Below are 23461 nucleotides of genomic sequence, written 5' to 3' on the forward strand. Positions count from 1 at the left end.
ACGAACAATGAATGCTTGCTTACCCTCAATATAGCTGAATTAAGTTATATTACTGGCAATATTCCCCCTGGCATTTCCTACTCCTATTCCTATTTCTAGACCAATACATGCTTTTGTAATGTGCATCTCTCAAGACACCCATGTGACCCTCCAACATCTCCTTAGCACCTATTTCATGCTAGGCTCTGTGCTAAATGCTGGATGCACAGTGGTGGGTGGACAAGGCAGATGTGGTTCTGACCCCATGGAGCCCTGACTTCAATATGTTGGAGGCTTTTTTTTTTAACTCAATAAAACCAACTTTAAAACAAAGGCTCAGTCACCCAAGTTCTAAAAAATGTATCTCTATGCGGGGGGTGGGGGGAACATACACACCCCCTATGAACTATATTCTTAAGAAACAGTAGCATTTGGACAATTAATTACACAGCTGTTGTATTTAATCACTTTTTTCTTCATATGCTACTGGAGTTGTTACACAGTTTAATTTAAAGTAAAACCACTGAATTTTAGGGATGCCTGGCTGGCTCAGTCACAGGAGCGGGCAATTCTTAATCTCGGGGTCGTGAGTTCAAGCCCCATGTTGGGTAGAGATTACTTAAATAAAACTTAAAACAAAAAAACACTGAATCTTACATTTCAGCAGCAAGTTCCTAACAGTAAATAAATATAGACAAATAATCTGTCAAGATTGATAATCACCCACCACTATGCATCTACATTAATCGTATCATTAAACATTCTGGAATGTGTACAATAACTCTTACCTAAAATCAATGCAACGTTTAAGTTGGTGCTTAAGAGAAAAAAAAGTACTGCTAATTTCAGCAAACAACGAAAATTAATCCCATGATTAGAAACACATGCAACCTTAATAGTACTTATCAAGGATGCTGATTTAAATGGAGTACAAAACTAAAGTAGATGCATTTAATAATAAATTTAATACTAAATGTACATTATGCCCATGTGACACTGGACATGTCACTTAACCTTTCTGCATGTCTTTTTCCTCATCTATAAACTAAACTAAAACAGATGACTTAACTAGTAGTTTTAAACTTATATGTGGTCATAGGTCCCTATGAAAAGCAATAAAAGCCATAACCCTTCTCAGAAAGACACAAATATAAACATACATACACAATTTTGCCCACAATTTCAAGGTGTTCACAGACTCCCTAAAGGCCACTAGTGAATTCTAAGGTTCTAAAGAATGCACAGGTTAAGAATTCCTAACTTAGACTCATCTTAAACCTACCTCTGTACTGAAAAATCTTATGATTTGAATTTGATACCAAACAAAATACTACATCGATATCTTAAAATAAAATTAAAATTAAAAAATTTCACGTGAAACAGCAAGCAATTTACACTAAAGATACAAGAATTTACACACATACATCTATGCATCTGTACAATTTGGAGAGACACACAAGAGTTCTTCGAACTGTAGGATACCACATTCCATGAAGATCTGCTGGAGAAATTGTCGTCTGTGGTCTAGGATTGAGGGATTCTGTTGAACCTAAAAATCCAAATGGAAAAGACACATTTCATACACTACATAGGTCTTACTTGCATGGCAACTGTAACCTGTTTGTTCTCTTTAGTTATCAATACCTAGGGGCATCCATTTTTTCTAGATTTTCTTCACCTTTAATCAAGAATGCCAAGGGGGGTGCCTGGCTACCTCAGTCAGTAGAGCATGGAACTCCTGAATTCATAAGTTCGGGCCCCATGTTGGGGGTAGAGTTTACTTAATAAAAAAAAAAAAAAAAAAGCAAGAAAGCAAGAAAGAAAAGAAAAAGAAATCTTAAAAAAAAAAAAAAAATGCCACAAGAACCCCCGAATCGGTGATAGCTAAGATTTAACACAGTAAGAATACACATGAATATGTGTGTGTGTGTGTGTGTGTGTGTGTGTGTGTGTGTGTGTATACCTCATATATATGCTTAACTCAAATAGCTATGCCCAAACTGTGATCAATAATCTTTATGGAATAAATGAACAGTATATACACATTATACAAAAAGGAGGTAGACCTGTGAGTAGTCATGGGGAAGCAAGTGGGAGCCTACGGAGGTGGGGGAATGACGAGAAAACAAAGCAATGTTAAACAGGAAAATTAATCAAAGCTGGTTTGCCTGACAACCTGCCTTCCATGATCTAAGCTGTATCACTTACAGGCCTCCTCAGTCTATCCATTTCCCAAGTGAAGAGAATTATCCCCCCTCTTTCCAAGACAGGTCAGACACCAGTAAGGGTGAGGAGATGGAGGGGGGCTTGGTTGGCTTTGTAAGGAAAGCACAATCACTTCAGCTCAAGAGACCAGAGTTGAAATGAGCCACAAAAGCAGAGCTAAGATAATACTTTGGAGCAAGAGGGAAGAGTGAAATAAGGGCTGGGTATGAGAGGACATTAGGAAACTTTATTGAATGTTTTAATGCAATAATGGTTTATGGTTATGTAAGAGATGTCCTTACTTTCTGGAGAGATGACGAAATGCTCAAGAGTAAACTGGCAATGATGTCAATAATTTACTTTAAAGTCATCAGCAAAAGATTGGGGCACCTGGCTGGCTCAGTCAGAGAAGCAGGTGGCTCTTGATCTTGGGGTCATGAGTTTGAGCCCAGCACTGGGTGTACAGATTACATAACTAAACTTTAAAAAAATATAAAAAATAAAATGATTAGCAAAAGAATATATGTATATGTAATGTGATAAAATATTAAGTCTTGAATCCAGGTGGTGGGTACTGGTACGCACTGTTCATTGTATCATTCTTTCTACTTTTCTGTATATTTGAAATCTTTTCAATAATAAAAAAAATAAAAGGATAGCCAAGCAAAATATAATTCCTTTTTTTAAAAAAGAGCCAGAACTGCCTAGGCTTAGGAGGAGATCCGGAGATTACGGTGTATAGATTTATGAGCAAAAACAAAGAGGAGAATATCGTAGGTCAGTGCTTTCATTTTATAATTCTGTAAGCTTAAGTTTTTGTTTTTCAAAAGCATGTAATACTTGTGTGATTTTATTTATTTATTTTTCTGGTATTTTTATTTATTTTTTTAATTTACATCCAAGTTAGTTAGCATATAGTGCAACAATGATTTCAGGAGTAGATTCCTTAAGCCCCTTACCCATTTAGCCCATCCCCCCTCCCAAAACCTCTCCAGTAACCCTCAGTTTGTTCTCCATATTTATGAGACTGTTTTGTCGCCCTTTCTGTTTTTATATTATTTTTGCTTCCCTTCCCTTATGTTCATCTGCTTTGTATCTTAAACTCCTCATATGAGTGAAGTCATATGATATTTGTCTTTCTCTGACGAATTTTGCTTAGCCTAATACCCTCTAGTTCCATCCACATAGTTGCAAATGGCAAGATTTCATTCTTTTTTGATTGCCGAGTAATACTCCATTGTATAGATGTACCATATCTTCTTTATCCATTCATCCATCAATGGACATTTGGGTGCTTTCCATACTTTGGCAATTGTTGGTAGTGCTGCTATAAACATTGGGGTGCATGTGCCCCTTCGAAACAGCATACCTGTATCCCTTGGATAAATACCTACTAGTGTAATTGCTGGGTCACAGGGTAGTTCTATTTTAATTTTTTGATGAACTTCCATACTGTTTTCCAGAGTGGCTGTACCAGCTTGCATTCCCACCAGCAGTGCAAAAGAGATCCTCTTTCTCCACATCCTCGCCAACATCTGTTGTTGCCTGAGTTGTTAATTTTAGCCATTCTGACAGGTTGAGGTGGTATCTCATTGTGGTTCTGATTTGTATTTCCTGGATGATGAGTAATGTTGAGCATTTTTTCATGTGTTGACTGGCCATCTCGATGTCTTCTTTGGCGAAGTGTCTATTCGTGTCTTTTGCCCATTTCTTCACTGGATTGTTTTTTTTGGGTCGTTGAGTTTGATAAATTCTCTATAGGTTTTGGATACTAACCCTTTATCTGACATGTCGTTTGCAAATATCTTCTCCCATTCCATCGACTGCCTTTTAGTTTTGCTGATTGTTTCCTTTGCTGTGCAAAAGCTTTTTATTTTGATGAGGTCACAATAGTTCATTTCTGAATACTTGGGTGACTTTAAAAGCCCCTCTATGGGGTCTTACTTTAAAATATCTATATGAAGTTCCTTAAAAAGAACAAACTAGACAAATTTTATCAAAGAATATTTAGGAGATTAAGTATCTATAGTTGTGCTAAGATTAGGTCTGTAAGATCCCTCCTTCAAAATAAAGAGCCAAAACATTACCCCCAAATAAAAGTTTAGTGAAACAAATCTATGTTAAGTACTTTAAAATACCGTACTTTAAGTACTGGCTTGTTTATTTTTTCACTTTCCTGTGAAAAATAGTTAGCATTAAAACAACCGACGCAGGGAAAGTTTACTTACCTGGCAAACCATCAAAAGGCAAGTGTCTACTAGCTGCCCCTTCTGAGGAGCAGAACAAAGCCAAGTAACAGGGCTTCTCCCTCAGCCTCCGGCAGTCTTCCTCCAGCGTCATCTCTGAGCCCACCCTCCTCTCGCCCGCTCTACGCAGAGAATAGAGCCTGTGCTTTTGAAGACACTGATAATCAGCCTCTTCACACAACGGTCCCTCACACTGGCCCAGACACCTAGTTCTACTACGTGGACACCATGTTGTTCAAAGTCCTCACTTTGGAGGCTTCTCATTCTCACTTCCAGCGCACTAAGAAACCAAGAACCGAGAAAAGTGATTATCCTCTTTTTTTGCTCCCCGTGCCACCTGACTCAGTCTTGCTTTTTTCAATCCAAATTCTATCACCACTCTAAGTACCATCAACAATCATACAGACAACGACATGGTTGCCCCTGACCTTCCGAATTCCAAAGACCTTCATTTCCATCCCTGCACCCCCAACCCCATAGACAGATGTTCTCAAGACTTCTTTTCAGAAGTACTTTATTCCTTTCTATAGACTTTATTACTCCAAACGATTCCACCTCTTAATTCTTAAAACCTACCATCCCACTCTGACCACAGTATCGTTGTGATGTCCTATTTCTCACCTGTTCACCCAAACTACCCTGCCAACCCCTCCTCCTTTGGCTTTAATCACACCTTATCCTCTCGCTCTCTTCTGACCTCTCTGGCTACTCTTCCTCAGTTCGCCCAGAATACTCCATTTTGCTCCTTAAAGTCAGCGTCTGTTAAGGTTCTCTCTCAGGTTTACTTTTCTCTCTCTCTCTCTCTCTCTCAGATTTCTGTTATTATCACTCTATTCTCAGCGCCGGGGTGATCCTATACAAGCCCACAGCATCAAGCACTCCACTGTCTTTATCTCCAGATCAGTCCTCCTCTTTACAGCTCTAGAGCAGTACTGTCCAACAGAAATACAATGTGAGCGATAGATGGGACACATTAAAATGCCACATTAAAAAAGGTAAAAAAAAAAAACAAAAAAAAACCACAAATGGAATAAGTTTTAATATAGTTAGCCCAATATATTTAAAATATCATCACTTTAACATGTAATCAAGACAGAAATTACCAATAAGGTACTTTCCATTCTTTATTTCATATTAAGCCTTAGAAATTTGGTATGCATTTTATATGCTAACAGCATATTCAGATGAGCCACATTTCACATGCTCAATGGCAGGCGGCTACCATATTGAACAGCACAGCTCCAGACTGATATACACATGGACCCTACCAAGTCTTCCTCAGCCCCCACATCTAGGATGTCATCAAATTCTATTGACTCAAGCTTTTAACTGTATGTCTCATCTATAAACTTCTCTCCATCCCTCATTAGTACCCTGGTTCAAATCACCTTTAACTTTCAAATGGAAAACAAAACAGCCTCCTAACTAGTCTCTACAGTTCTGGCAACAATACCTTATTTACTTTAAGGCCAGGCATGGGTAAAAGAATACAGACTCTACTGGGGGAAGGGAAAATGTACAAGACCAGGACTGGCAAGACAGAAATGTAATCTAGTCTTTCCAGTAACTCTTGAAAAGGTTTTCTAGGACCAAGAGGTATACTAAGACATGGCACAGGTTCTATTTCAGAGGAGAAAATTTTAGTCTCTCTTCCTATGGGGCAAGCATGAGAAAATGGCTTTGCCAGGGAGGGAATACCCAGTCTGCTTGGCAGTCTGGCCTTAAGGTATCAACTGTTCATAGAATAACCCACAATACCTGATGATGCCCTGAACCTGGGAACATAGAGGCAATTGGGATCCTTGAAAGGTTCCCACTCTCACTATCCCAATCCCAGGCTGTCCTGGGCTCCATGACGAGCTGAGCTTCACTGCCCCTGTTAGAGCCAGAAGGAGAGACAACAAACCAGCTCGCTGTCTACATTAAACTCATGAGAATCCAGATGATTCTTGGACAATTCTGCTCCCTGCGATAAATGCACCATAGTCCAAGCTATCCCATACATTTCAATCAGTATTTTATCCCAGTCCCAGGCACTCAATATATTTACCAAATGCAAATCGGGTGGTACAATTATGCCAACACGCTCTACTACCAAGAAGTTCAAAGTCCGCGAGACTGACACCTATCTGGCCTGCTGTATCTGCTCCTTCCCTACAAATAACCTATACCCAAACGTACCAAACTGCTTGACTCCCCCAAAAGCATCCACGGTCTTCCATTCCTGCATGCCTTCTTCCGTGCTATTCTGTCTTTAACCTTACTCCACCTGGCTTCATTCTTGCCTTTATAAACAGCAGAGCTTTCAGACACAACACCTCTCACTGAATTCACTTTCTTGCACTCAAAGCTTCGTAATTTTGATGCCCTTCATCCATGATCCAAGAGTGTCCTGTGTATACCTTTGGGCATATCACCACTGAATTACACCTGTGGCTTATCAATCTCCCCCCCACCCCCACCCCCGCCTGCTCAAGTGTGGGCTCCTCAAAGGCACATAAGCTGTTTCTCATTTCTCATGTCTGGAACATGACAAGGCCTCAATAAAAGTTTAAGTGAATAAATAAAAGTTGGAGTTAAACATCATAACATACCAGATTTTGTTAGATTATTAGACTCTGTTTCCTCTAACTGAACATCTGAAAATGAAGCTTCCGAAGGTACCTTCTTCTGTTCATCTTTTAAACTTTGTGCAATTTGCTGTGTAAAGAAATCAGAAACAAAATTAAAGTGTAGTTTTCAGCTGTATTTTGCAACATGAACACGTTCTTTCCAAAAAGCTAAAAAAAAATCTAGTTAATAAATGAATGGACTGGGGCGCCTGGGTGGCGCAGTCGGTTAAGCGTCCGACTTCAGCCAGGTCACGATCTCACGGTCCGTGAGTTCGAGCCCCGCGTCAGGCTCTGGGCTGATGGCTCAGAGCCTGGAGCCGTTTTCCGATTCTGTGTCTCCCTCTCTCTCTGTCCCTCCCCCGTTCATGCTCTGTCTCTCTCTGTCCCACAAATAAATAAACGTTGGAAAAAAAAAAATTTAAAAAAAATAAAAATAAAAAAAAAAAAAAATAAATGAATGGACTAATGAAACTAAGGCAAAACAACCCATGGAAATTAAAAAGTTGAATTAGTATAGAGCGTCCCTATTCCCGTAAACACATACATAGCCTTTTGTGAACCACTAATCTCAGAACCATTACCAGGTATTTGCTGAAGGGTTAAATACACGAGCCTCCTATAGGAAGCTACTTTCAACTTGATGTTTAGAAACAAACTTTAAGATTGGACACATTCTGAATGTCAGAAATGCTTTATCAAGTAACTGGCCAATTCAAACAACTCATTTTCTCTCTATGAGAGAATGGGTACAGTAAGCTATTTTTCAAACAGATTATTAAAAATTAGCTTATGCACTGAGATTATTCAACCCTTCTTCACTGCCTAAAGAATAACATCAAATATACACAGGTCACTAACTACTAAGTAATGAAAACTTCACTAGTTTACATGTCCACCTTTATAAAAGTGGACATACACAGAAATGGAGACTAACAGACACTTAGCTACTGACAAAAGGAATGGCCAGAGAACTATTTGGGAGACAGACTCCGGGCCAGTCCTCTTACTCTGCGTGCAGAAACCAGAAAGTGTAGCTAACCCCTAAATGGCACATAGATGTCACAGCAAGATCACCTTATACCCCTACCCCCCACCAAAAGAAAAACAAAGCAAACATTTGCTGCAAGTGGTGTCCTTAAACCAAAAGGTCTACACAAGAAAGCATCAGGATACTGGCCATGTGATGACTGAATAAACATACTAAATGTGTCACTAAATTACAATGAGGGGGGCTTTAGTAAACCTCATCACCTAATGGTCTATTAGATAGATTACGAGATTACATCTGTGTGCCATTTAGGGATTAGCTACACTTTCTGGTTTCTGCACCCAGAGTAAGAGGACTGGTCCGGAGACTGTCTCCCAAATAGTTCTCTGGCCATTCCTTTTGTCAGTAGCTAAGTGTCTGTTAGGTCTCCATTTCTGTGTATTTCCACCTTTATAAAGGTGGAAATGTAAACTAGTGAAGTTTTCGTAGTTAGTGATCTATATGTTACAGACATTGATATGTCTGTAATATAAAACTACTATAAAGAAGACAAGGAAAGGAGGGGAACAAGGGAAAGATACAATTCCACAGATTGGGCTGAGCAACAGATCTAGTTTTTGTTATATACACTTTGTGGGCTTCAAAACCAAGGTAACTTCTGTACATGGACTATTGATTGGTTCCCTGGAATTATTAGCAGTATCCAAACACCAAAAGAATTCCTACCATGAGCCTGCAGAATAAGAAAAGGTGGGCAATAAACTAACAGCCCCAATACTACATGCCCTTCCTATCATGTATCTGATCCCTGCATGGTTGATTTTACATATTATTAAAAAAAAAAAAAGTACTATGCAAACAATATAACTACCCAATATAGAAATTTAAGGAGAAATCAGGAGAAGGGATGAAAAGTTGAGGAGAGTATTCTTAAAATAGGTTAGGGCATTAAACCAAATAGCCTGGTATATTTCAAGCCTGTTAGCTTTAAAACAAACACACTTCTTACTACACACATATCAGCCTAGGCACTGGAGCGTTAGGTTAAGTGAATATGCTGGCGAGGGTGTGTGGCAACAGGAATGGGTTAGTATACATACGTATACTTCTTTGCTCTGTCAGCCGACAGGATCCAAGAGCAAGAACCCCCGATAGCTATGAGCACACCCAGCACCTAAACTTTGTTTGCTAATTCCTTTCTCCAATAAAAGAAGCCAGGACTCCTTGGAGAAATGGCTGACTCTAGGGCCACGACAGGAAATAGGCAAGATGCGCCTGGAGCCGCGAGATGAGGAAGTGTTCAAAAAACACACAAACAAACCTATAAGCCGGGGATCTGTCAAAGGGACCCAGGAACCAAGTGAAAGAGCTCCCAATGGTCAAAGTTGGAACTATTTGAGCAAAACAGCAGTGGACTATAATCCAAAGTACAAAATAAATACCCATGAGTCCATACTGGTATCAATAAGTGATTAAATAAATACATAAATGCATAAAAGGAAAAAGATTTCCCTTGCAGACAAATTCTAAATAATTTATGCAAATACTCTGCATCTCAAGGAAGCAGCATAGCTTGGGGAAAAAGAGCAACTTGCCAGTGAAGAAATCTGACGATGCTTCCTCAGCTAGGTGATCAAGTTCAGTTAACAACTTGGTAAGTCATGTTGATAGCATCTACCCTAGATATGATGTTCTAAAAAAGTTACTTTGGATTTTCCTCCCCAAAACACATACCACCAGTCTAATCATGAGAAAAACATCAAATTCCAACGGCAGGGGGTTAGGGGGAACCCTACAAAATACTTAACCAATTCTCCTCAAAAATGCTAAATTAAAATCATCAAAAACAAGGAAAGTCTGAAAAACTGTCATAGGCAAGAGAAGCCTAACATAACATGAAAAACAAATGCAATATAGTGTCATAAATAGGATAATGGGATCCTGGAATCGAAAAAGACATTACATAAAAACTAAGGGAATCCAAATAAACTATGGCCTTTAATTAATACCAATGTATCATTACCGGCTCATTAACTGTAGCAAATGTACCATACTAACATAAGATGTTAATTAACAGAGACAATTGGATGTTGGGTACATGGGAACTCTCTGTACTACCTTCTCAATTCTTCTGTAAATCTAAAACTGTTCTAAAAAAATAAAATCTAGAGGGTATTATGCTAAGTGAAATTAGTCAGTCAGAGAAAGACAAAAATCATACGACTTCACTCAAATGAGGACTTTAAGAGACAAAGCAGATGAACATAAGGGAAGGGGACCAAAAATAATATAAAAACAGGGAGGGGGACAAAACAGAAGAGACTCATAAATATGGAGAACAAACTGAGGGTTACTGAAGGGGTTGTGGGAGGGAGGATGGGCTAAATGGGTAAGGGGCATTAAGGAATCTACTCCTGAAATCGTTGCTTCACTATATGCTAACTACTTTGGATGTAAACTTTAAAAAATAGAAAATAAAGTTAAAAGAAATAAAATAAAATAAAATAAAATCAATTACAAAAGAAAAACTCAGGATATGTGTTCTCCAGGAAAAGCAGTCTAAACAGAAACAGGATAATATCTGAGCCACATTTATAACTTAACAACAGAGATTACTACTCAGGACCAAAAAGTATGGGGATAAATATCAGATATACTTAGGAAGAAATGGACTTTAAACTATTTTTCACAGACTAATAAATTTAAGTCAGTACTTCTGCTGTAAGCTAATGATAATTATGGGGCGTCTGGGTGGCTCAGTCAGTTGAGCATCCGACTTCGGCTCAGGTCATGATCTCACAGCTCGTGAGTTCGAGCCCCGCATCGGGCTCTATGCTGACAGCTCAGAGCCTGGAGCCTTCTTCAGATTCTGTGTCTCCCTCCCTCTCTGCCCCAACCCACTCACATTCTGTCTCTGTCTCTCTCAAAAATAAATAAACATTAAAAAAAATTTAAAAAAAAAAAAGCTAATGATAATTAAGGAAAGATAGTTTACGAACCTTGCAAAAATTACACTACACTTTTAGAAATACATTAGAAACATGTAATGACTGAGCAGAATTATTTCAGGGGACATTTTCAAATTTACTGGCAACAAAATTTCCTTTGGAACTTTTCAAATAAAATAATCAGGCTGCTACTGATAACTGTTTAGGGCACCTGGTGGCTCAGTCGGTTGTCTAGCTCTTGATTTCAGCTCAAGCTATGATCTCACAGTTCATGGGATGGAGCCCAAGTCAGACTCTGCACTGACAGGGCAGAACCTGCTTGGGATTCTCTCCTTCCTTGCTCTCTGCCCCTCCCCGACTCACACACATGCTCTCTCTCTCAAGATAAACATTTAAAAAATAATAAAATAAAAGGCACTTTTATTTTAAATATTTTAGATATTCCAACGAACTAGATCATGTAATTTATTTTAATAAGTTAAAAAATAGTCATATTCTGGGGCTCCTGGGTGGCTCAGTCAGTTAAGTGTCTGACTTGGCTCAGGTCATGAACCTAACGGTTGGTGGGTGCGAGCCCCACATGGGGCTCTCTGCTGTCGGCATGGAGCCCACTTCGAATCCTCTGTCCCTGCCTCTCTCTGCCCCTTCCCCTCTTTCTGCCCCTCCTCTGCTCACACATGCTCTCTCTCAAAAATAAAAAATAAACATTAAAAAAAATAGTCACCTTCTTATAGGTAAGGGAAACTGAAAGGACAACCCCCTTCATATTAAATTTTAATACAGAAAAGCAGAAACATCAAAACTCACATTTATTAACAAGCCAATGTCTTATTTTTAAAGAATAATAAATAACCCAGATTCACAGAACAGACTGGTGGTGTGGGGGAGGGGAGGAAGGTGGTCAAAGAGCACAAACTCCCAGAACAAGATAAATAAGTCCTGGGGATCTAATACACAGTAATAGTGACTACAGTTAACAATATTGTATTGTACATTTGAAAGTTGCTAAGAGAATAGATTTTTTAAGGTCTCACTATGTACATACACACAAAAATGTAACTATGTGAAGTGATAGATGTTAACTGATTTACTCTGATAAACATTTCACATTATATACATACATTAAACCACTACCTTGTACACCTTAAACTTAATTTTTTTTCAATATATGAAATTTATTGTCAAGTTGGTTTCCATACAACACCCAGTGCTCATCCCAAAAGGTGCCCTCCTCAATACCCATCACCCACCCTCCCCTCCCTCCCACCCCCCATCAACCCTCAGCTTGTTCTCAGTTTTGAAGAGTCTCTTATGCTTTGGCTCTCTCCCACTCTAACCTCTTTTTTTCTTTTCCTTCCCCTCCCCCATGGGTTTCTGTTAAGCTTCTCAGGATCCACATAAGAGTGAAAACATATGGTATCTGTCTTTCTCTGTATGGCTTATTCACTTAGCATCACACTCTCCAGTTCCATCCACGTTGCTACAAAGGGCCATATTTCGTTCTTTCTCATTGCCATGTAGTACTCCATTGTGTATATAAACCACAATTTCTTTATCCATTCATCAGTTGATGGACATTTAGGCTCTTTCCATACTTTGGCTATTATTGAGAGTACTGCTATAAACATTGGGGTACAAGTACCCCTATGCATCAGTACTCCTGTATCCCTTGGGTAAATTCCTAACAGTGCTATTGCTGGGTCATAGGGTAGGTCTATTTTTAATTTTTTGAGGAACCTCCACACTGTATTCCAGAGAGGCTGCACCAATTTGCATTCCCACCAACAGTGCAAGAGGGTTCCCGTTTCTCCATATCCTCTCCAGCATCTATAGTCTCCTGATTTGTTACACCCTAAACTTATACAATGTTGTATGTCAATTCTATCTCAATACAGCTGGGAAGAAACTAAAATTTAAAAAAAAATAATAATAATAATTTTGGGGCACCTGGGTGGCTCGGTCGGTTAAGAATCCAACTCTTGATTTTGGCTCAGGTCATGATCTCACAGTTTGTGAGTTTGAGCCCCATGTCCGGCTCTGTGCTGTCAGCGCAGAGCCCACTTGGGATTTTCTCTCTCTCTGCCCCTCCCCTGCTCACACGCTCTATCTCAAAATAAATTTAAAAACTTAAAAAAATTACAAAAAATTTTTTTAACTGATCAGTTATATATTTCATCATTGTTTATTAAATAAAGACCTTTAAAAACAGTCAAATATTGTTTTTAAATACTTCAAGGTTATAAAATAACAGCCAATGTCTACTGTATGACTAGTAGGTCAAGTGCTTTCTACCCATTATCTCTACTCTCACAACAAACCTCCACAGTCAGTACTGTTAAACCTACTTCACAAATAATAACATATTCACAGAAACTAGGTAACAGATACTGATCAAAACAGCTAGAATTTGAACCTAGATCTGTCAGACTCTACAGTTTCCCTATGCCATGCAAATGGCAACCTCACATGGGCAAAATCCGAGTCTAAAGAGATTAGCTCTCAGTTTAACATCTTCAGATCTATAGTTAGAATCAAAGGTCTAAATTTGAAAGTAATCTGATTGTGTATCTCGGTCGGATATAATCTAAGGACCAAAAGAAGTACAAAAAACCTTGAATTTAATAAGTTTCTTGTTAGTTATGGTATTAGTGGTGTAACTCAAACTATTTTTGAGTATGTGTAACTTGAAGCAAATGAGTAAATAATGGAAGGTATAGAGGAAGTCACAATTTCTTTTGTGAGAGAACGGAGAAACAAATAGGGAATGGGGAAAAGTGAAGAAGAACCCTATAGAAATGGATGTGAATTGGAGGTTTCAGTATAAATTCATGACATTTAAAGTTGTATTTTTTTCTACCTCTGGCCTGTAAAAGGGGTTAGGAATAATGACATCCACTGCTACCAATGAAAACACCTAGCACTCAGAGCCTGAGTTCTAAATACGACTGTCCTCCCGTTAAGAAAACCAAAACTTCTTAGAGAAACAGGTGACTCCAGGTCTAGGGCAAGAAATGTAAAATGTTAAGTACCTGGGTCATCTTGTGCAAGAAAGCAAAGAATCTAGTTTGACCAAGATAAAAAGAAAGAAGACTGGAATTACCAGAATCACATATAAAGAGGGAGCAGTAATACTGACCTTACAGAAATAAAAAATGTAATTGTAACAACAATGAGCAACTGTATAACAACAAATTAGGTAACTTACATGAAATGGAAAAATTCCTAGAAAAATACAAACTACTAAAACTGATTCAAGAAACAGACAATCTGAATAAACCCATAATAAGTGAAAAGACTGAATAAAAAAATTACCCACAAAGAAAAGTCAAGCCCAGATTGCTTCACCACTGAATTCCACCAAACATTTAAATTAACACCAATATTCTTCACAAACTCTTCCAAAAAACAGAAGAGGGAGTACTTCCCAACTCAACTGACAAAGCCAGTATTACCTTGATTATCAAAACCAGACAACGATATCAAGAGAAGAGAGAACCACCCACCGGTATCTCTTATGAATATGGATACAAAAATCTTTACCAAAATACTAGCAAACTGAATCCAGAAACATATAAAAAGAATTACACAACACAACAAATGGGGTTTAACTCAGGAATGAATGCAAGGTTGGTTTAACTTCAAAAATTGATCAATGTAATATATCAATGGAATAAAATCACTAGATCATCCCAATACTTGCAGAAAAAGCATCTGACAAAAAGCAACACCATTTCATGATAAAAACACTCAAGAAACTGGGAATAGATAGGGACTTCCTCGGGGCGCCTGGGTGGCTTAGTCAGTCGAGCATCAGACTCTTGATTTCAGCTCAGGTCACGATGTCAGAGTCATGGGAATGAGGCCCCCATCAGGCTTCACACTGAGTATAGGGCCTACTTAAAATTCTCTCTCTCTCTCCCTCTGCCCCTCCCCTGCTGGCACTTTCTCTCTCTAAAAAAAAAAAAAAAAATGGGAACTTCCTCAACCTGATAAAGGGCATGTATGAATAACTCACAGGTAACATCATACTAAATGGTGAAAAGACTGGCTGCTTTCCCTGAATATCAGGAATAAGACAAGGATATATGGTCTCACCATTTCTTTTTTTTTTTTAATGCTTATTTACTTATTTTGATAGAGAGTGAACACAAGCAGAGGAGGGGCAGAAAGAGAGAGAGAGAGAATCCCAAGCAGGCTCTGTGCTGCCAGCACAGAGTCTGATGCGGGACTCAATCCCACAAACCATGAGATTATGACCTGAGCCAAAATCAAGAGTCAGATACTTAACTGACTGAGCCACCCAGGTGCCCCATCATCTCACCATTTCAATTCAACATTGTATCGGACATTCTAGCTAGGGCAATTAGGCAAGGGAAATACATAAAATGCATTAAGATTGGAAAAAAAGAAGTAAAACTATCTCTATTTGCCGACGACATGATCTTAGGTACATAAATACATGTATATATTTACACACACATATAGAAAATCCTATGGAATCCACTAAAAAACTATTAGAATAAGCTAGTCCAAAAAGGTTACAGGATACAAGATCAATACATAAAAATGAAATATGTTTCTACACACGTGCAATGAACAATCAAAACGTGGAATTAAGAAAACAGGTCTGGTGGGTCGTGGGTGGCTCAGTTGGTTAATCAACTCTGGATTTCAGCTCAGGTCATGATCTTATGAGTTCAAGCCCCACGTTGAGCTCTGTGCTGATAGCGTGGAGCCTGTTTGGGATCCCCTCTTTCCCTCTCTCTCTGCCCCTCCTCCACTTGCACGCATACTCTCTCTCTCCAAAAAAAGAAAATAAACATTTAAAAAAAAATAGTTCTGGGGAGGCTGGGTGGCTCCGTTGGTTAAGCATCTGAGTCTTGATTTCGGCTCATGTCCTAATACCAGGGTCATGAGATTGAGCCCCACGTCGGCTCCACATTGAGTGTGGAGCCTGCTTAAGATTCTCTCTCTCCATCTCTCTCTGCCTCTCCCTCGCTCTCTCTCCAGAAAGAAAAAAGAAAAAAAACAATTCCATTTACATTAGCATCAAAAAGAATAAAATACTTAGGAATAAATTTAACAAAATAAGTGTAAAAGCTATACTCTGAAAACTGTAAAATATCACTGAAAGAAATTTGAAAAGACCCAAATAATTTCAAAATATCCCATGTTCATGAATTAGAAGACTTAACACTGTTAATACGGGAATGGTCCTCAAATTAATCGACAGGTACAAGGCAATGCCTAACCAAATCCCAGCTGATTTCTTTGTAGAAATTCACAAGTTGATTCTAAAACTCATATAGAAATGCAATGGACCAAAAACAGTCAAAACAATCTGAAAAGGGAAGAAAGCAAGAGAATTCATACTTCCTGATTTCAAAATTTATTACAAAATAATCAAATCAGTATGATACATAAAAATAGACATAAAGATCAATGGAATAAAACTGAGAGTTCAGAAATAAAACAAAAAAATCTATGAGCAACGGACCTCAGTAAGGGGGCCAATAGGAAAGAAAAGCCTTTCAACACATGATGGTGGGACACCTGGACAGAATGCTGGGACAACAAATGATGCAAGGATAACATGCAAATCACAACCGCAGTGAAATACCACTTCATACCCACCAAGATGGCTGAAATCAAAAAGTCAAATACTAACAAGAGCTGGCAAGTAAGTGAAGAAATCAGAACCCCTATGCACTGCTCGTGGGAATGGAAACTGGTGCAGCCATTTTGGAAACAACCTAGCAATTCTTCAAACGATTAAATGTGGAATTACTATACTACTCAGCAACTCCACTCCTAGCAGTATACAGGAGAGAAATGAAACGCATGCCCACATAAAAATGTGCACACGAATGTTTATAGCAGCATTACTTAGAACACCCAACAGGTAGAAGCAACCCACGTGTCCATCAGCGGAAGAATGGATAAATAAAATGTGGTCTATGCATACCATGGAATATTATCCAGCCATAAAAGGCATGAAGTACTAATACATAACATGGATAGCCTGTGAAAACACACTAGGTGCAAGACATCACAAAAGACCATATATTATATAATTCTATTCATATGAAATGTCTAGAACAGAGCAATCTACAGACAGAAATTAGTGTTTGCCTCAGGCTGGGGGAGGAGGGTGATGGATAAAGGGTACAGGGTTTTTTTTGAGATGATAAAAATGGTCTAAAATCGACTAGTGGTGTCGAATGCACTTATCCATGAATGTATTAAAAATGATTAAATTATAAACTCAAAATGGGTGAACTGTAGGGCTTATAAACTGTAATTCGATAAAACCGTTTAAGAAAAAAGTCCTCAAGGATTATGGAGACATGTTGAAAGGACAAAGAAGCTATTTCAAGGGGCCTCCACTAGTCAGATTTGGGACAATTCTGAGCTTTAAAAAAAATAATGACAATAGATAGTATGACTTTTTAAAAAAAAATCCGCTAGTGTACAAGGGACAGGGGTAGGAAAAAGGGAAGGAGAGAAATTAATTTTTTTTTATTTTTTTAAATGTTTGTTTATTTTTGACACAGAGAGAGAGAGAGAGAGAGAGAGAGAGAGACATAGCATGAGTGGGGGAGGGGCAGAGAGGGAGACACAGAATCGGAAACAGACTCCAGGCTCCAAGCTGTCAGCACAGAGCCCGACGTAGGGCTCGAACTCACAGACTGCGAGATCATGACCTAAGCCAAAGTCGGACACTCAACCGACTGAGCCACCCAGGCGCCCTGAGAAATTAATTCTTTACAGCAGATTGCCAACTAATATATGTAGAAGAAATGGCCGATATGAAAATTGCCGTCTTGCTACTCCCGACGTAATAACTGGTTCAGACACAGATCATTAATGGTTGTAATAACCAAAAAAAATGCTGGGGAACTCACATAATCTCTAAATATCATTTCATCATTACTAATTACAAAGGAGGTAATGCACTTTATAATGAAGTCAGCAATTACGACATTATCCAATTGTGGAACATGCTGATATTATGTGCCTTTGATGTGATAAAGAAGTACACAACATCAACCTTGTAGTATTCGTGCAAAAAAAAAAAAAGAAAAAGAAAAAAGTGTAATCTGAATCTAAATATGAGGAAAACAATCAGACAAATCCAGAATGTGGCACATTCCACAATAAAACTAGCTTGGTCTCTTCAAAAAAGTCAATGTCATAAAAACAAAAACAAAAACAAAAAAGCAGGTGGGGGGAGACAGTAACCTTGACTAGACCCCACTCTCTAAATTTTTTGATCTTGTTAGGAAAGACATTTGAAGGACAACTGGGGAAATCTGAAAATATACTACATACAGTATATGTAAAAATGGCATGTGATTATGTGAAGAATGTTTTCTTTTTTTAACATTTCTTTAATGTTTATTTATTTTGAGAGAGAGCATATACATGCGTGCTCACCGAGTAGGGGAGGGGCAGAAAGAAAAGGAGAGAGAGAATCCCAAGCAGGCTGTCAGTGCAAATCGTGACCTGAGGCTTGATCTCACAAACTGTGAGATCATGACCTGAGCCAAAAGACAATTGAGCCACGCAGGCACCCCAAAAGTGTTTTTATTCTTAAGAGAGTAAGAATTGAAGAATTCAGAAATGAAGACTCATGATACCTATAATTTACTTTCAAACGGTTCAGTAATAAAATATCCACACAAAAAGCTAAAGTAAATGGGACAAAAACAGTAAATCTGAAAAAATTCTAGGCTCAACTGACTATTCAATGACACTAAAGCATTACTATACTGCTTTTAAAAAGGTGTGATAATTGGGGGCGCCTGGGTGGCTCAGCCGGTTAAGCATCCGACTTCAGCTGAGGTCATGATCTCACGGTTTGTGAGTTCCAGCCGTACATTGGGCTCTGTACTGACAGCTCAGAGCCTGCAACCTGATTCAGATTCTGTGTCTCCCTCTCTCTCTGCCCCTCCCTCTCTTGCTCTCTGTCTCTCTCTCAAAAAAATAAACATTAAAAAAATTTTTTTAATTACAAAATAAAGGCGTGATAATTTTATCACAGTTGTGTTACAATTAGAAGTGCCCTTACCAAAATAAACATGTGGGACTATATCAAACTAAAAAGCTTCTACGCAGCAAAAGGAACCACAACAAAGTGAAAACATGACTTACAGAATGGCAAAAAATATTTGCAAACCATAAATCTGATGAGTTAATATCTAAAATATATAAAGAACTCCTACAACTCAACAGCAAAAAAAAAACCCAAATAACCCAATTAAAAATGGGCAAAGGAACCGAATCAACGTTTTTCCAAAGAGGATATACAAATGGCCAACAGGTAAATGAAAAGATGGTCAACATCAATAACCATCAGAGAAATGCAAATTAAAACCACAATGAGATAATATCTCACACCTGTTAGAATGACCATCATCAAAAAGATAAGAGATAACAAATGCTGGTGAGGATGTGGAGAAAAGGGAGCCCTCGTGCTCTGTTTGTAGGATTGTAAATTGATGCGGCCACTATGGAAAACAGTATGGAGGATCTTCAAAAAATTAAAAATAGAAGTAGTCTACGATCCAGCAATTCCACTTCTGGGTATTTACCCAAAGGAAATGAAAACACTAACCCAAAAGGATATCTGCACTCCCATGTTCACTACAGCGTGACTCATAATAGCTAAGACATGGAAACAACCTAAGTGGCCACCAGTGGATAAACTGATAAAGCAGTTGTGATATATAGATATACAGTGGAATATTATTCAGCCATTAAAAAAAAGGAAATCCTACCATTTACAACATGGATAGACCCTGAAGACATTACGCTAAGTGAAATAAGTTAAAGACAAATGTTGTATGATCTCACTTTTATGTGAAATCTAAAAAAAACAAAAAAGGTACAAACTCTCAACTACAAGATAACTAAGTACTAGGAATATGATGCATGACATGACTACATAACTACAGTTAACAGTACTATATGATAGACAGGAAAGTTGTTGAGAGGTAGATCCTGAGAGGTCTCATCACAAAGAGAAATTTCTGGGTTTTTTTTTTTTAATGTTTATTTATTTTGAGAGACAGAGCGTGACACACGAGCAAAGGAAGGCGGGGGGAGAAAGAATTCCAAGAAGGCTCTATGCTGTCAGTGCAGAGCCTGATGCAAGGCTCGATCTCACAACCTGAGCTGAAATCAAGAATTAGACACTTAACCGACTGAGCCACACAGAAGCCCCTAGAGAAATTTCTTTTTATTGCTATCCATATGAGATGATGAATGTTAACTAAACCTACTGTGTAATCATCTTATAATGTATGGAAATCAAATCGTCATGCTATATGCCTTAGGCTTATACACTGATATATGCTGATTATTTTTAATGAAACTGGAAAAAAAGACTTCACTGCAAACAGTAATACATGCCCTTACCTTTTAAAGTTACCTACTGAAGTATTTACTGATGAAATGTTTGGAATTTGTTCAAAAATAACTAATGATGAGGAGGGGGAGTAATGGAGGTCTAAGTGAAACAAGACTGGCCGTGTGGAAGCTGGGATAATACTATGTAAGAGTTCATTGTATTACTCTACTTTTTGCTTATATTTGAAACCTACATTAAGAAAGTTCTAGATTCTGGGCTCCCTAGGTGGCTCAATCAGTTGAACGTCTGACTCTTGATGTCAGCTCAGGTCATGATCTCGCAGTAGTGGGATCGAGCCATGCAGGAAGTAGAGTCTGCTTGGGTTTCTCTCTCCCCCTCTACCACTCGTGTGCACAGGCCCTCTCTCCCTCTCTCTCAAAAACTAATAATAATAATACAGGTTCTAGATTCTAATTCTATTTTAGCACTAATACCCTCAGCATTATTTAAACTCTGTCCAGCAGTGAAAGAAAATATTCATATGCAACTAAATCAGTGAGATAAATGATCAGTGAGATAAATCTAAGTCTTCAAACCATAAACTGGACATCAACACTGTGTAATTGAGGACATGTCCTCCAGGGTTTTTATGAGACAGAATGACATGTGGATGGTTATGTGACCATCAACTACAGTAGCTCCTACATTATCAACCCTCTTCTGTGCCATTTATTAAAAAAAGAGAGAGAGAAATAACAAGGAGTACAAATTCAATTTAAAAGTTGAGAACACATTATTTCCTAGAAAGGGGAGGGAAGTGAATTATAAAATACAACCTGAAGGTAAAACAACCTAACAGATCATTTCTGTTCAATTTTTATTTTATTTTATTTTATTTCCTATGATTTTATGGCCCAGTTTATCTTGATTTTACATCTTGAGTGAGAATTAAAAAGAAAAATCCTATCTTCACTCATACAAAACATCCAAAAGGTATGTGGGACTGAGGGAGAGATCAAGGAAGGGGCCCCTACCTCCATCATCACCAACTTATCAGGATACGCCAGGTCTCCCGGAGCAGGTTTGTAGCCCGTGATGTCCGTCTGAATGTAGATGTGGGTTCTGTAGACTAGCCGCTCTTGTACGTCTTCCAGCATCTGCTTTACTCCAGCTGCAAATGCTCCCAGTTGTTCAGCTGATAAAACAGTGTAATCATCCATCCTTTTTACATTTGGAAAAATGCTTTCTTTAAACAAGCGAAAATATTGCTAAATTGCCTAGTAATAGCAGGAACCGTTTTTGCCTCGGGAACTGTGGCTGCATTCTATTTCAGTATGATTCAAAGACCTCAGAAAAATTTAATAAATGTCTTTCAATTTCCTCATATTGAAAGCTGGGAAATAAATTTGCCCTTATACCTTCTTCCTGGGACTCTGTGATATTTCTATTATTAACATGAATAATAAAATCTGAATTTTAAGGTGTTTTGTGCTTTTTAAAAGTTATCTCATACAGCTTTGGACTAATCCTGAAAGAGGGCTAGAGCAGCTTAGTAGCTGGGGTATCATTCCTATTTTACAAATAAATTAAGTCCCACAGACAGTAAATGACTTGTTCATGTTACTACAAAGAAAACTGAGTAGAAATTTAAAATGAAATATGAGTTCATATAGAATTTCTTCATTCCTAAGATGCCAAGAGTGTTAAGACAAACCAGTGATGCAGTAACAGCTTTCCTAGGGGTGGGGCGCTAGAAACACTACACAATAACATAAATACTCCATTTGACTCAGAGGCATTAATATATGAGAAAATACACACCTTAGAATGAACTAAATGCAGTAGAATAAGAAACTCTGGAAGCATAACAAACCTAAGTGTCTCCTAAGCAAAGTCAAAGTGAAGACAGTAATTTCTGCCAGTAAAATAACCACTTGAAGGTTTTTTGTTTTTTTTTTAAGGTACCTAAGTACCATTAGGAAAATGGCAATCAAATCAAATACAGTATGAAAGAACGTAACAGATGGTTAAAATAGAGCTTTCCAGAGCATTGCTTTTATTTGTAATTTCAAAAAAGATAAGTTATTCATATGTATGTACACTAAAATAATTTGTTTTTAAATCAAGAGTGAGCAATATAGTCAATGACTTTATGTATTCTGGTAAAAATGTATTAGAAACGCCTAATCCAAAACCAACAATTCTCTCTTGATTTCAGATACCAGAAAGAAAGGTAACTGTAATTATTTTATTACTAATTTTTCCCAGATTTTAAAATTCTTTCCCCATTTAATTTGTACCTTTAGTCAAAAAGTAAGGTGCATCTTGATTTAAAAAGGGACAAGGCATCAAGCCAGGCGACAAAAATATTAAATTTATACAGGTGAGTGGGGTAGAAGATAGGGGGTTTTCAAATTCACTGAGCCACAGATACAATTAAAAAGACTTTTGAAATTTTCTAAATTATCATTTACCATTGTTCTGTACATGATCTTCAAGCACCTCATTTTTAAGGATCCCACAAAGTTCTGATAGAGTCTCTAAGTGAATAACATGAATGATCAAGGGCCTGAAGACATCATACAACGACACACACAGTTTCTCCAAAAGTTCACTACAATGAAAGAATAAAACATGGTTATAAGTAATAAGCTTTTCAGGATTTTCTAACAGTATAAATGGCATCATTGATTTCTTCTAGCCAATAAAAATAAAAATCTACTATAAAACAGTGTATAGGAACATTACATAATGAGAAGTGAAAGGGTAAAAATAATACTGCAGTTTTGTTTTGTTTTGTTTTTGCTTTAAAAGCTCAAATCAGGGGCACCTGGGCTCAGTGGGTTGAGCATCCGACTTCAGCTCAGGTCATGATGCACGCAGGGTCTGTGAGTTCGAGCTCCACGTTGGGCTCTGTGCTGACAGCTCAGAACCTGGAGCCTGTTTCAGATTCTGTGTCTCCCTCTCTCTCTGCTCCTCCCCCACTCACCCTCTGTCTCTCAAAAATGAACAAACATTAAAAAAATTTTTCTTAATAAAAATAAAAATAAAAGCTCAAATCAATAAGGAGTCTTCAGCAGCCACTCAAATTAGCTGCCCCCAGCCAAATGTCAATTTGTTACAACTTTATT

General features: G+C 38.0%; 1 protein-coding gene across 2 annotated transcripts in view; it reads right to left on the reverse strand.

The window, feature by feature from the left end:
- The window catches only part of COG3 (component of oligomeric golgi complex 3), a 69285-nt gene that overhangs the window by 22504 nt on the left and 23320 nt on the right, over positions 1 to 23461 (reverse strand). For both annotated transcript variants that reach the window (XM_042921368.1, XM_042921299.1), the window contains exons 12-15: positions 22805 to 22944; positions 21365 to 21525; positions 7025 to 7130; positions 1404 to 1528 (exon numbers count right to left, since the gene is read on the reverse strand). In XM_042921368.1, the coding sequence (XP_042777302.1) occupies positions 1404 to 1528; positions 7025 to 7130; positions 21365 to 21525; positions 22805 to 22944 (532 nt within the window). The remainder of the gene's footprint in view (positions 1 to 1403; positions 1529 to 7024; positions 7131 to 21364; positions 21526 to 22804; positions 22945 to 23461) is intronic.

This window comes from Panthera leo, chromosome A1, assembly GCF_018350215.1.
Source record: "Panthera leo isolate Ple1 chromosome A1, P.leo_Ple1_pat1.1, whole genome shotgun sequence".
Taxonomy (NCBI): Eukaryota; Metazoa; Chordata; class Mammalia; order Carnivora; family Felidae; genus Panthera; species Panthera leo.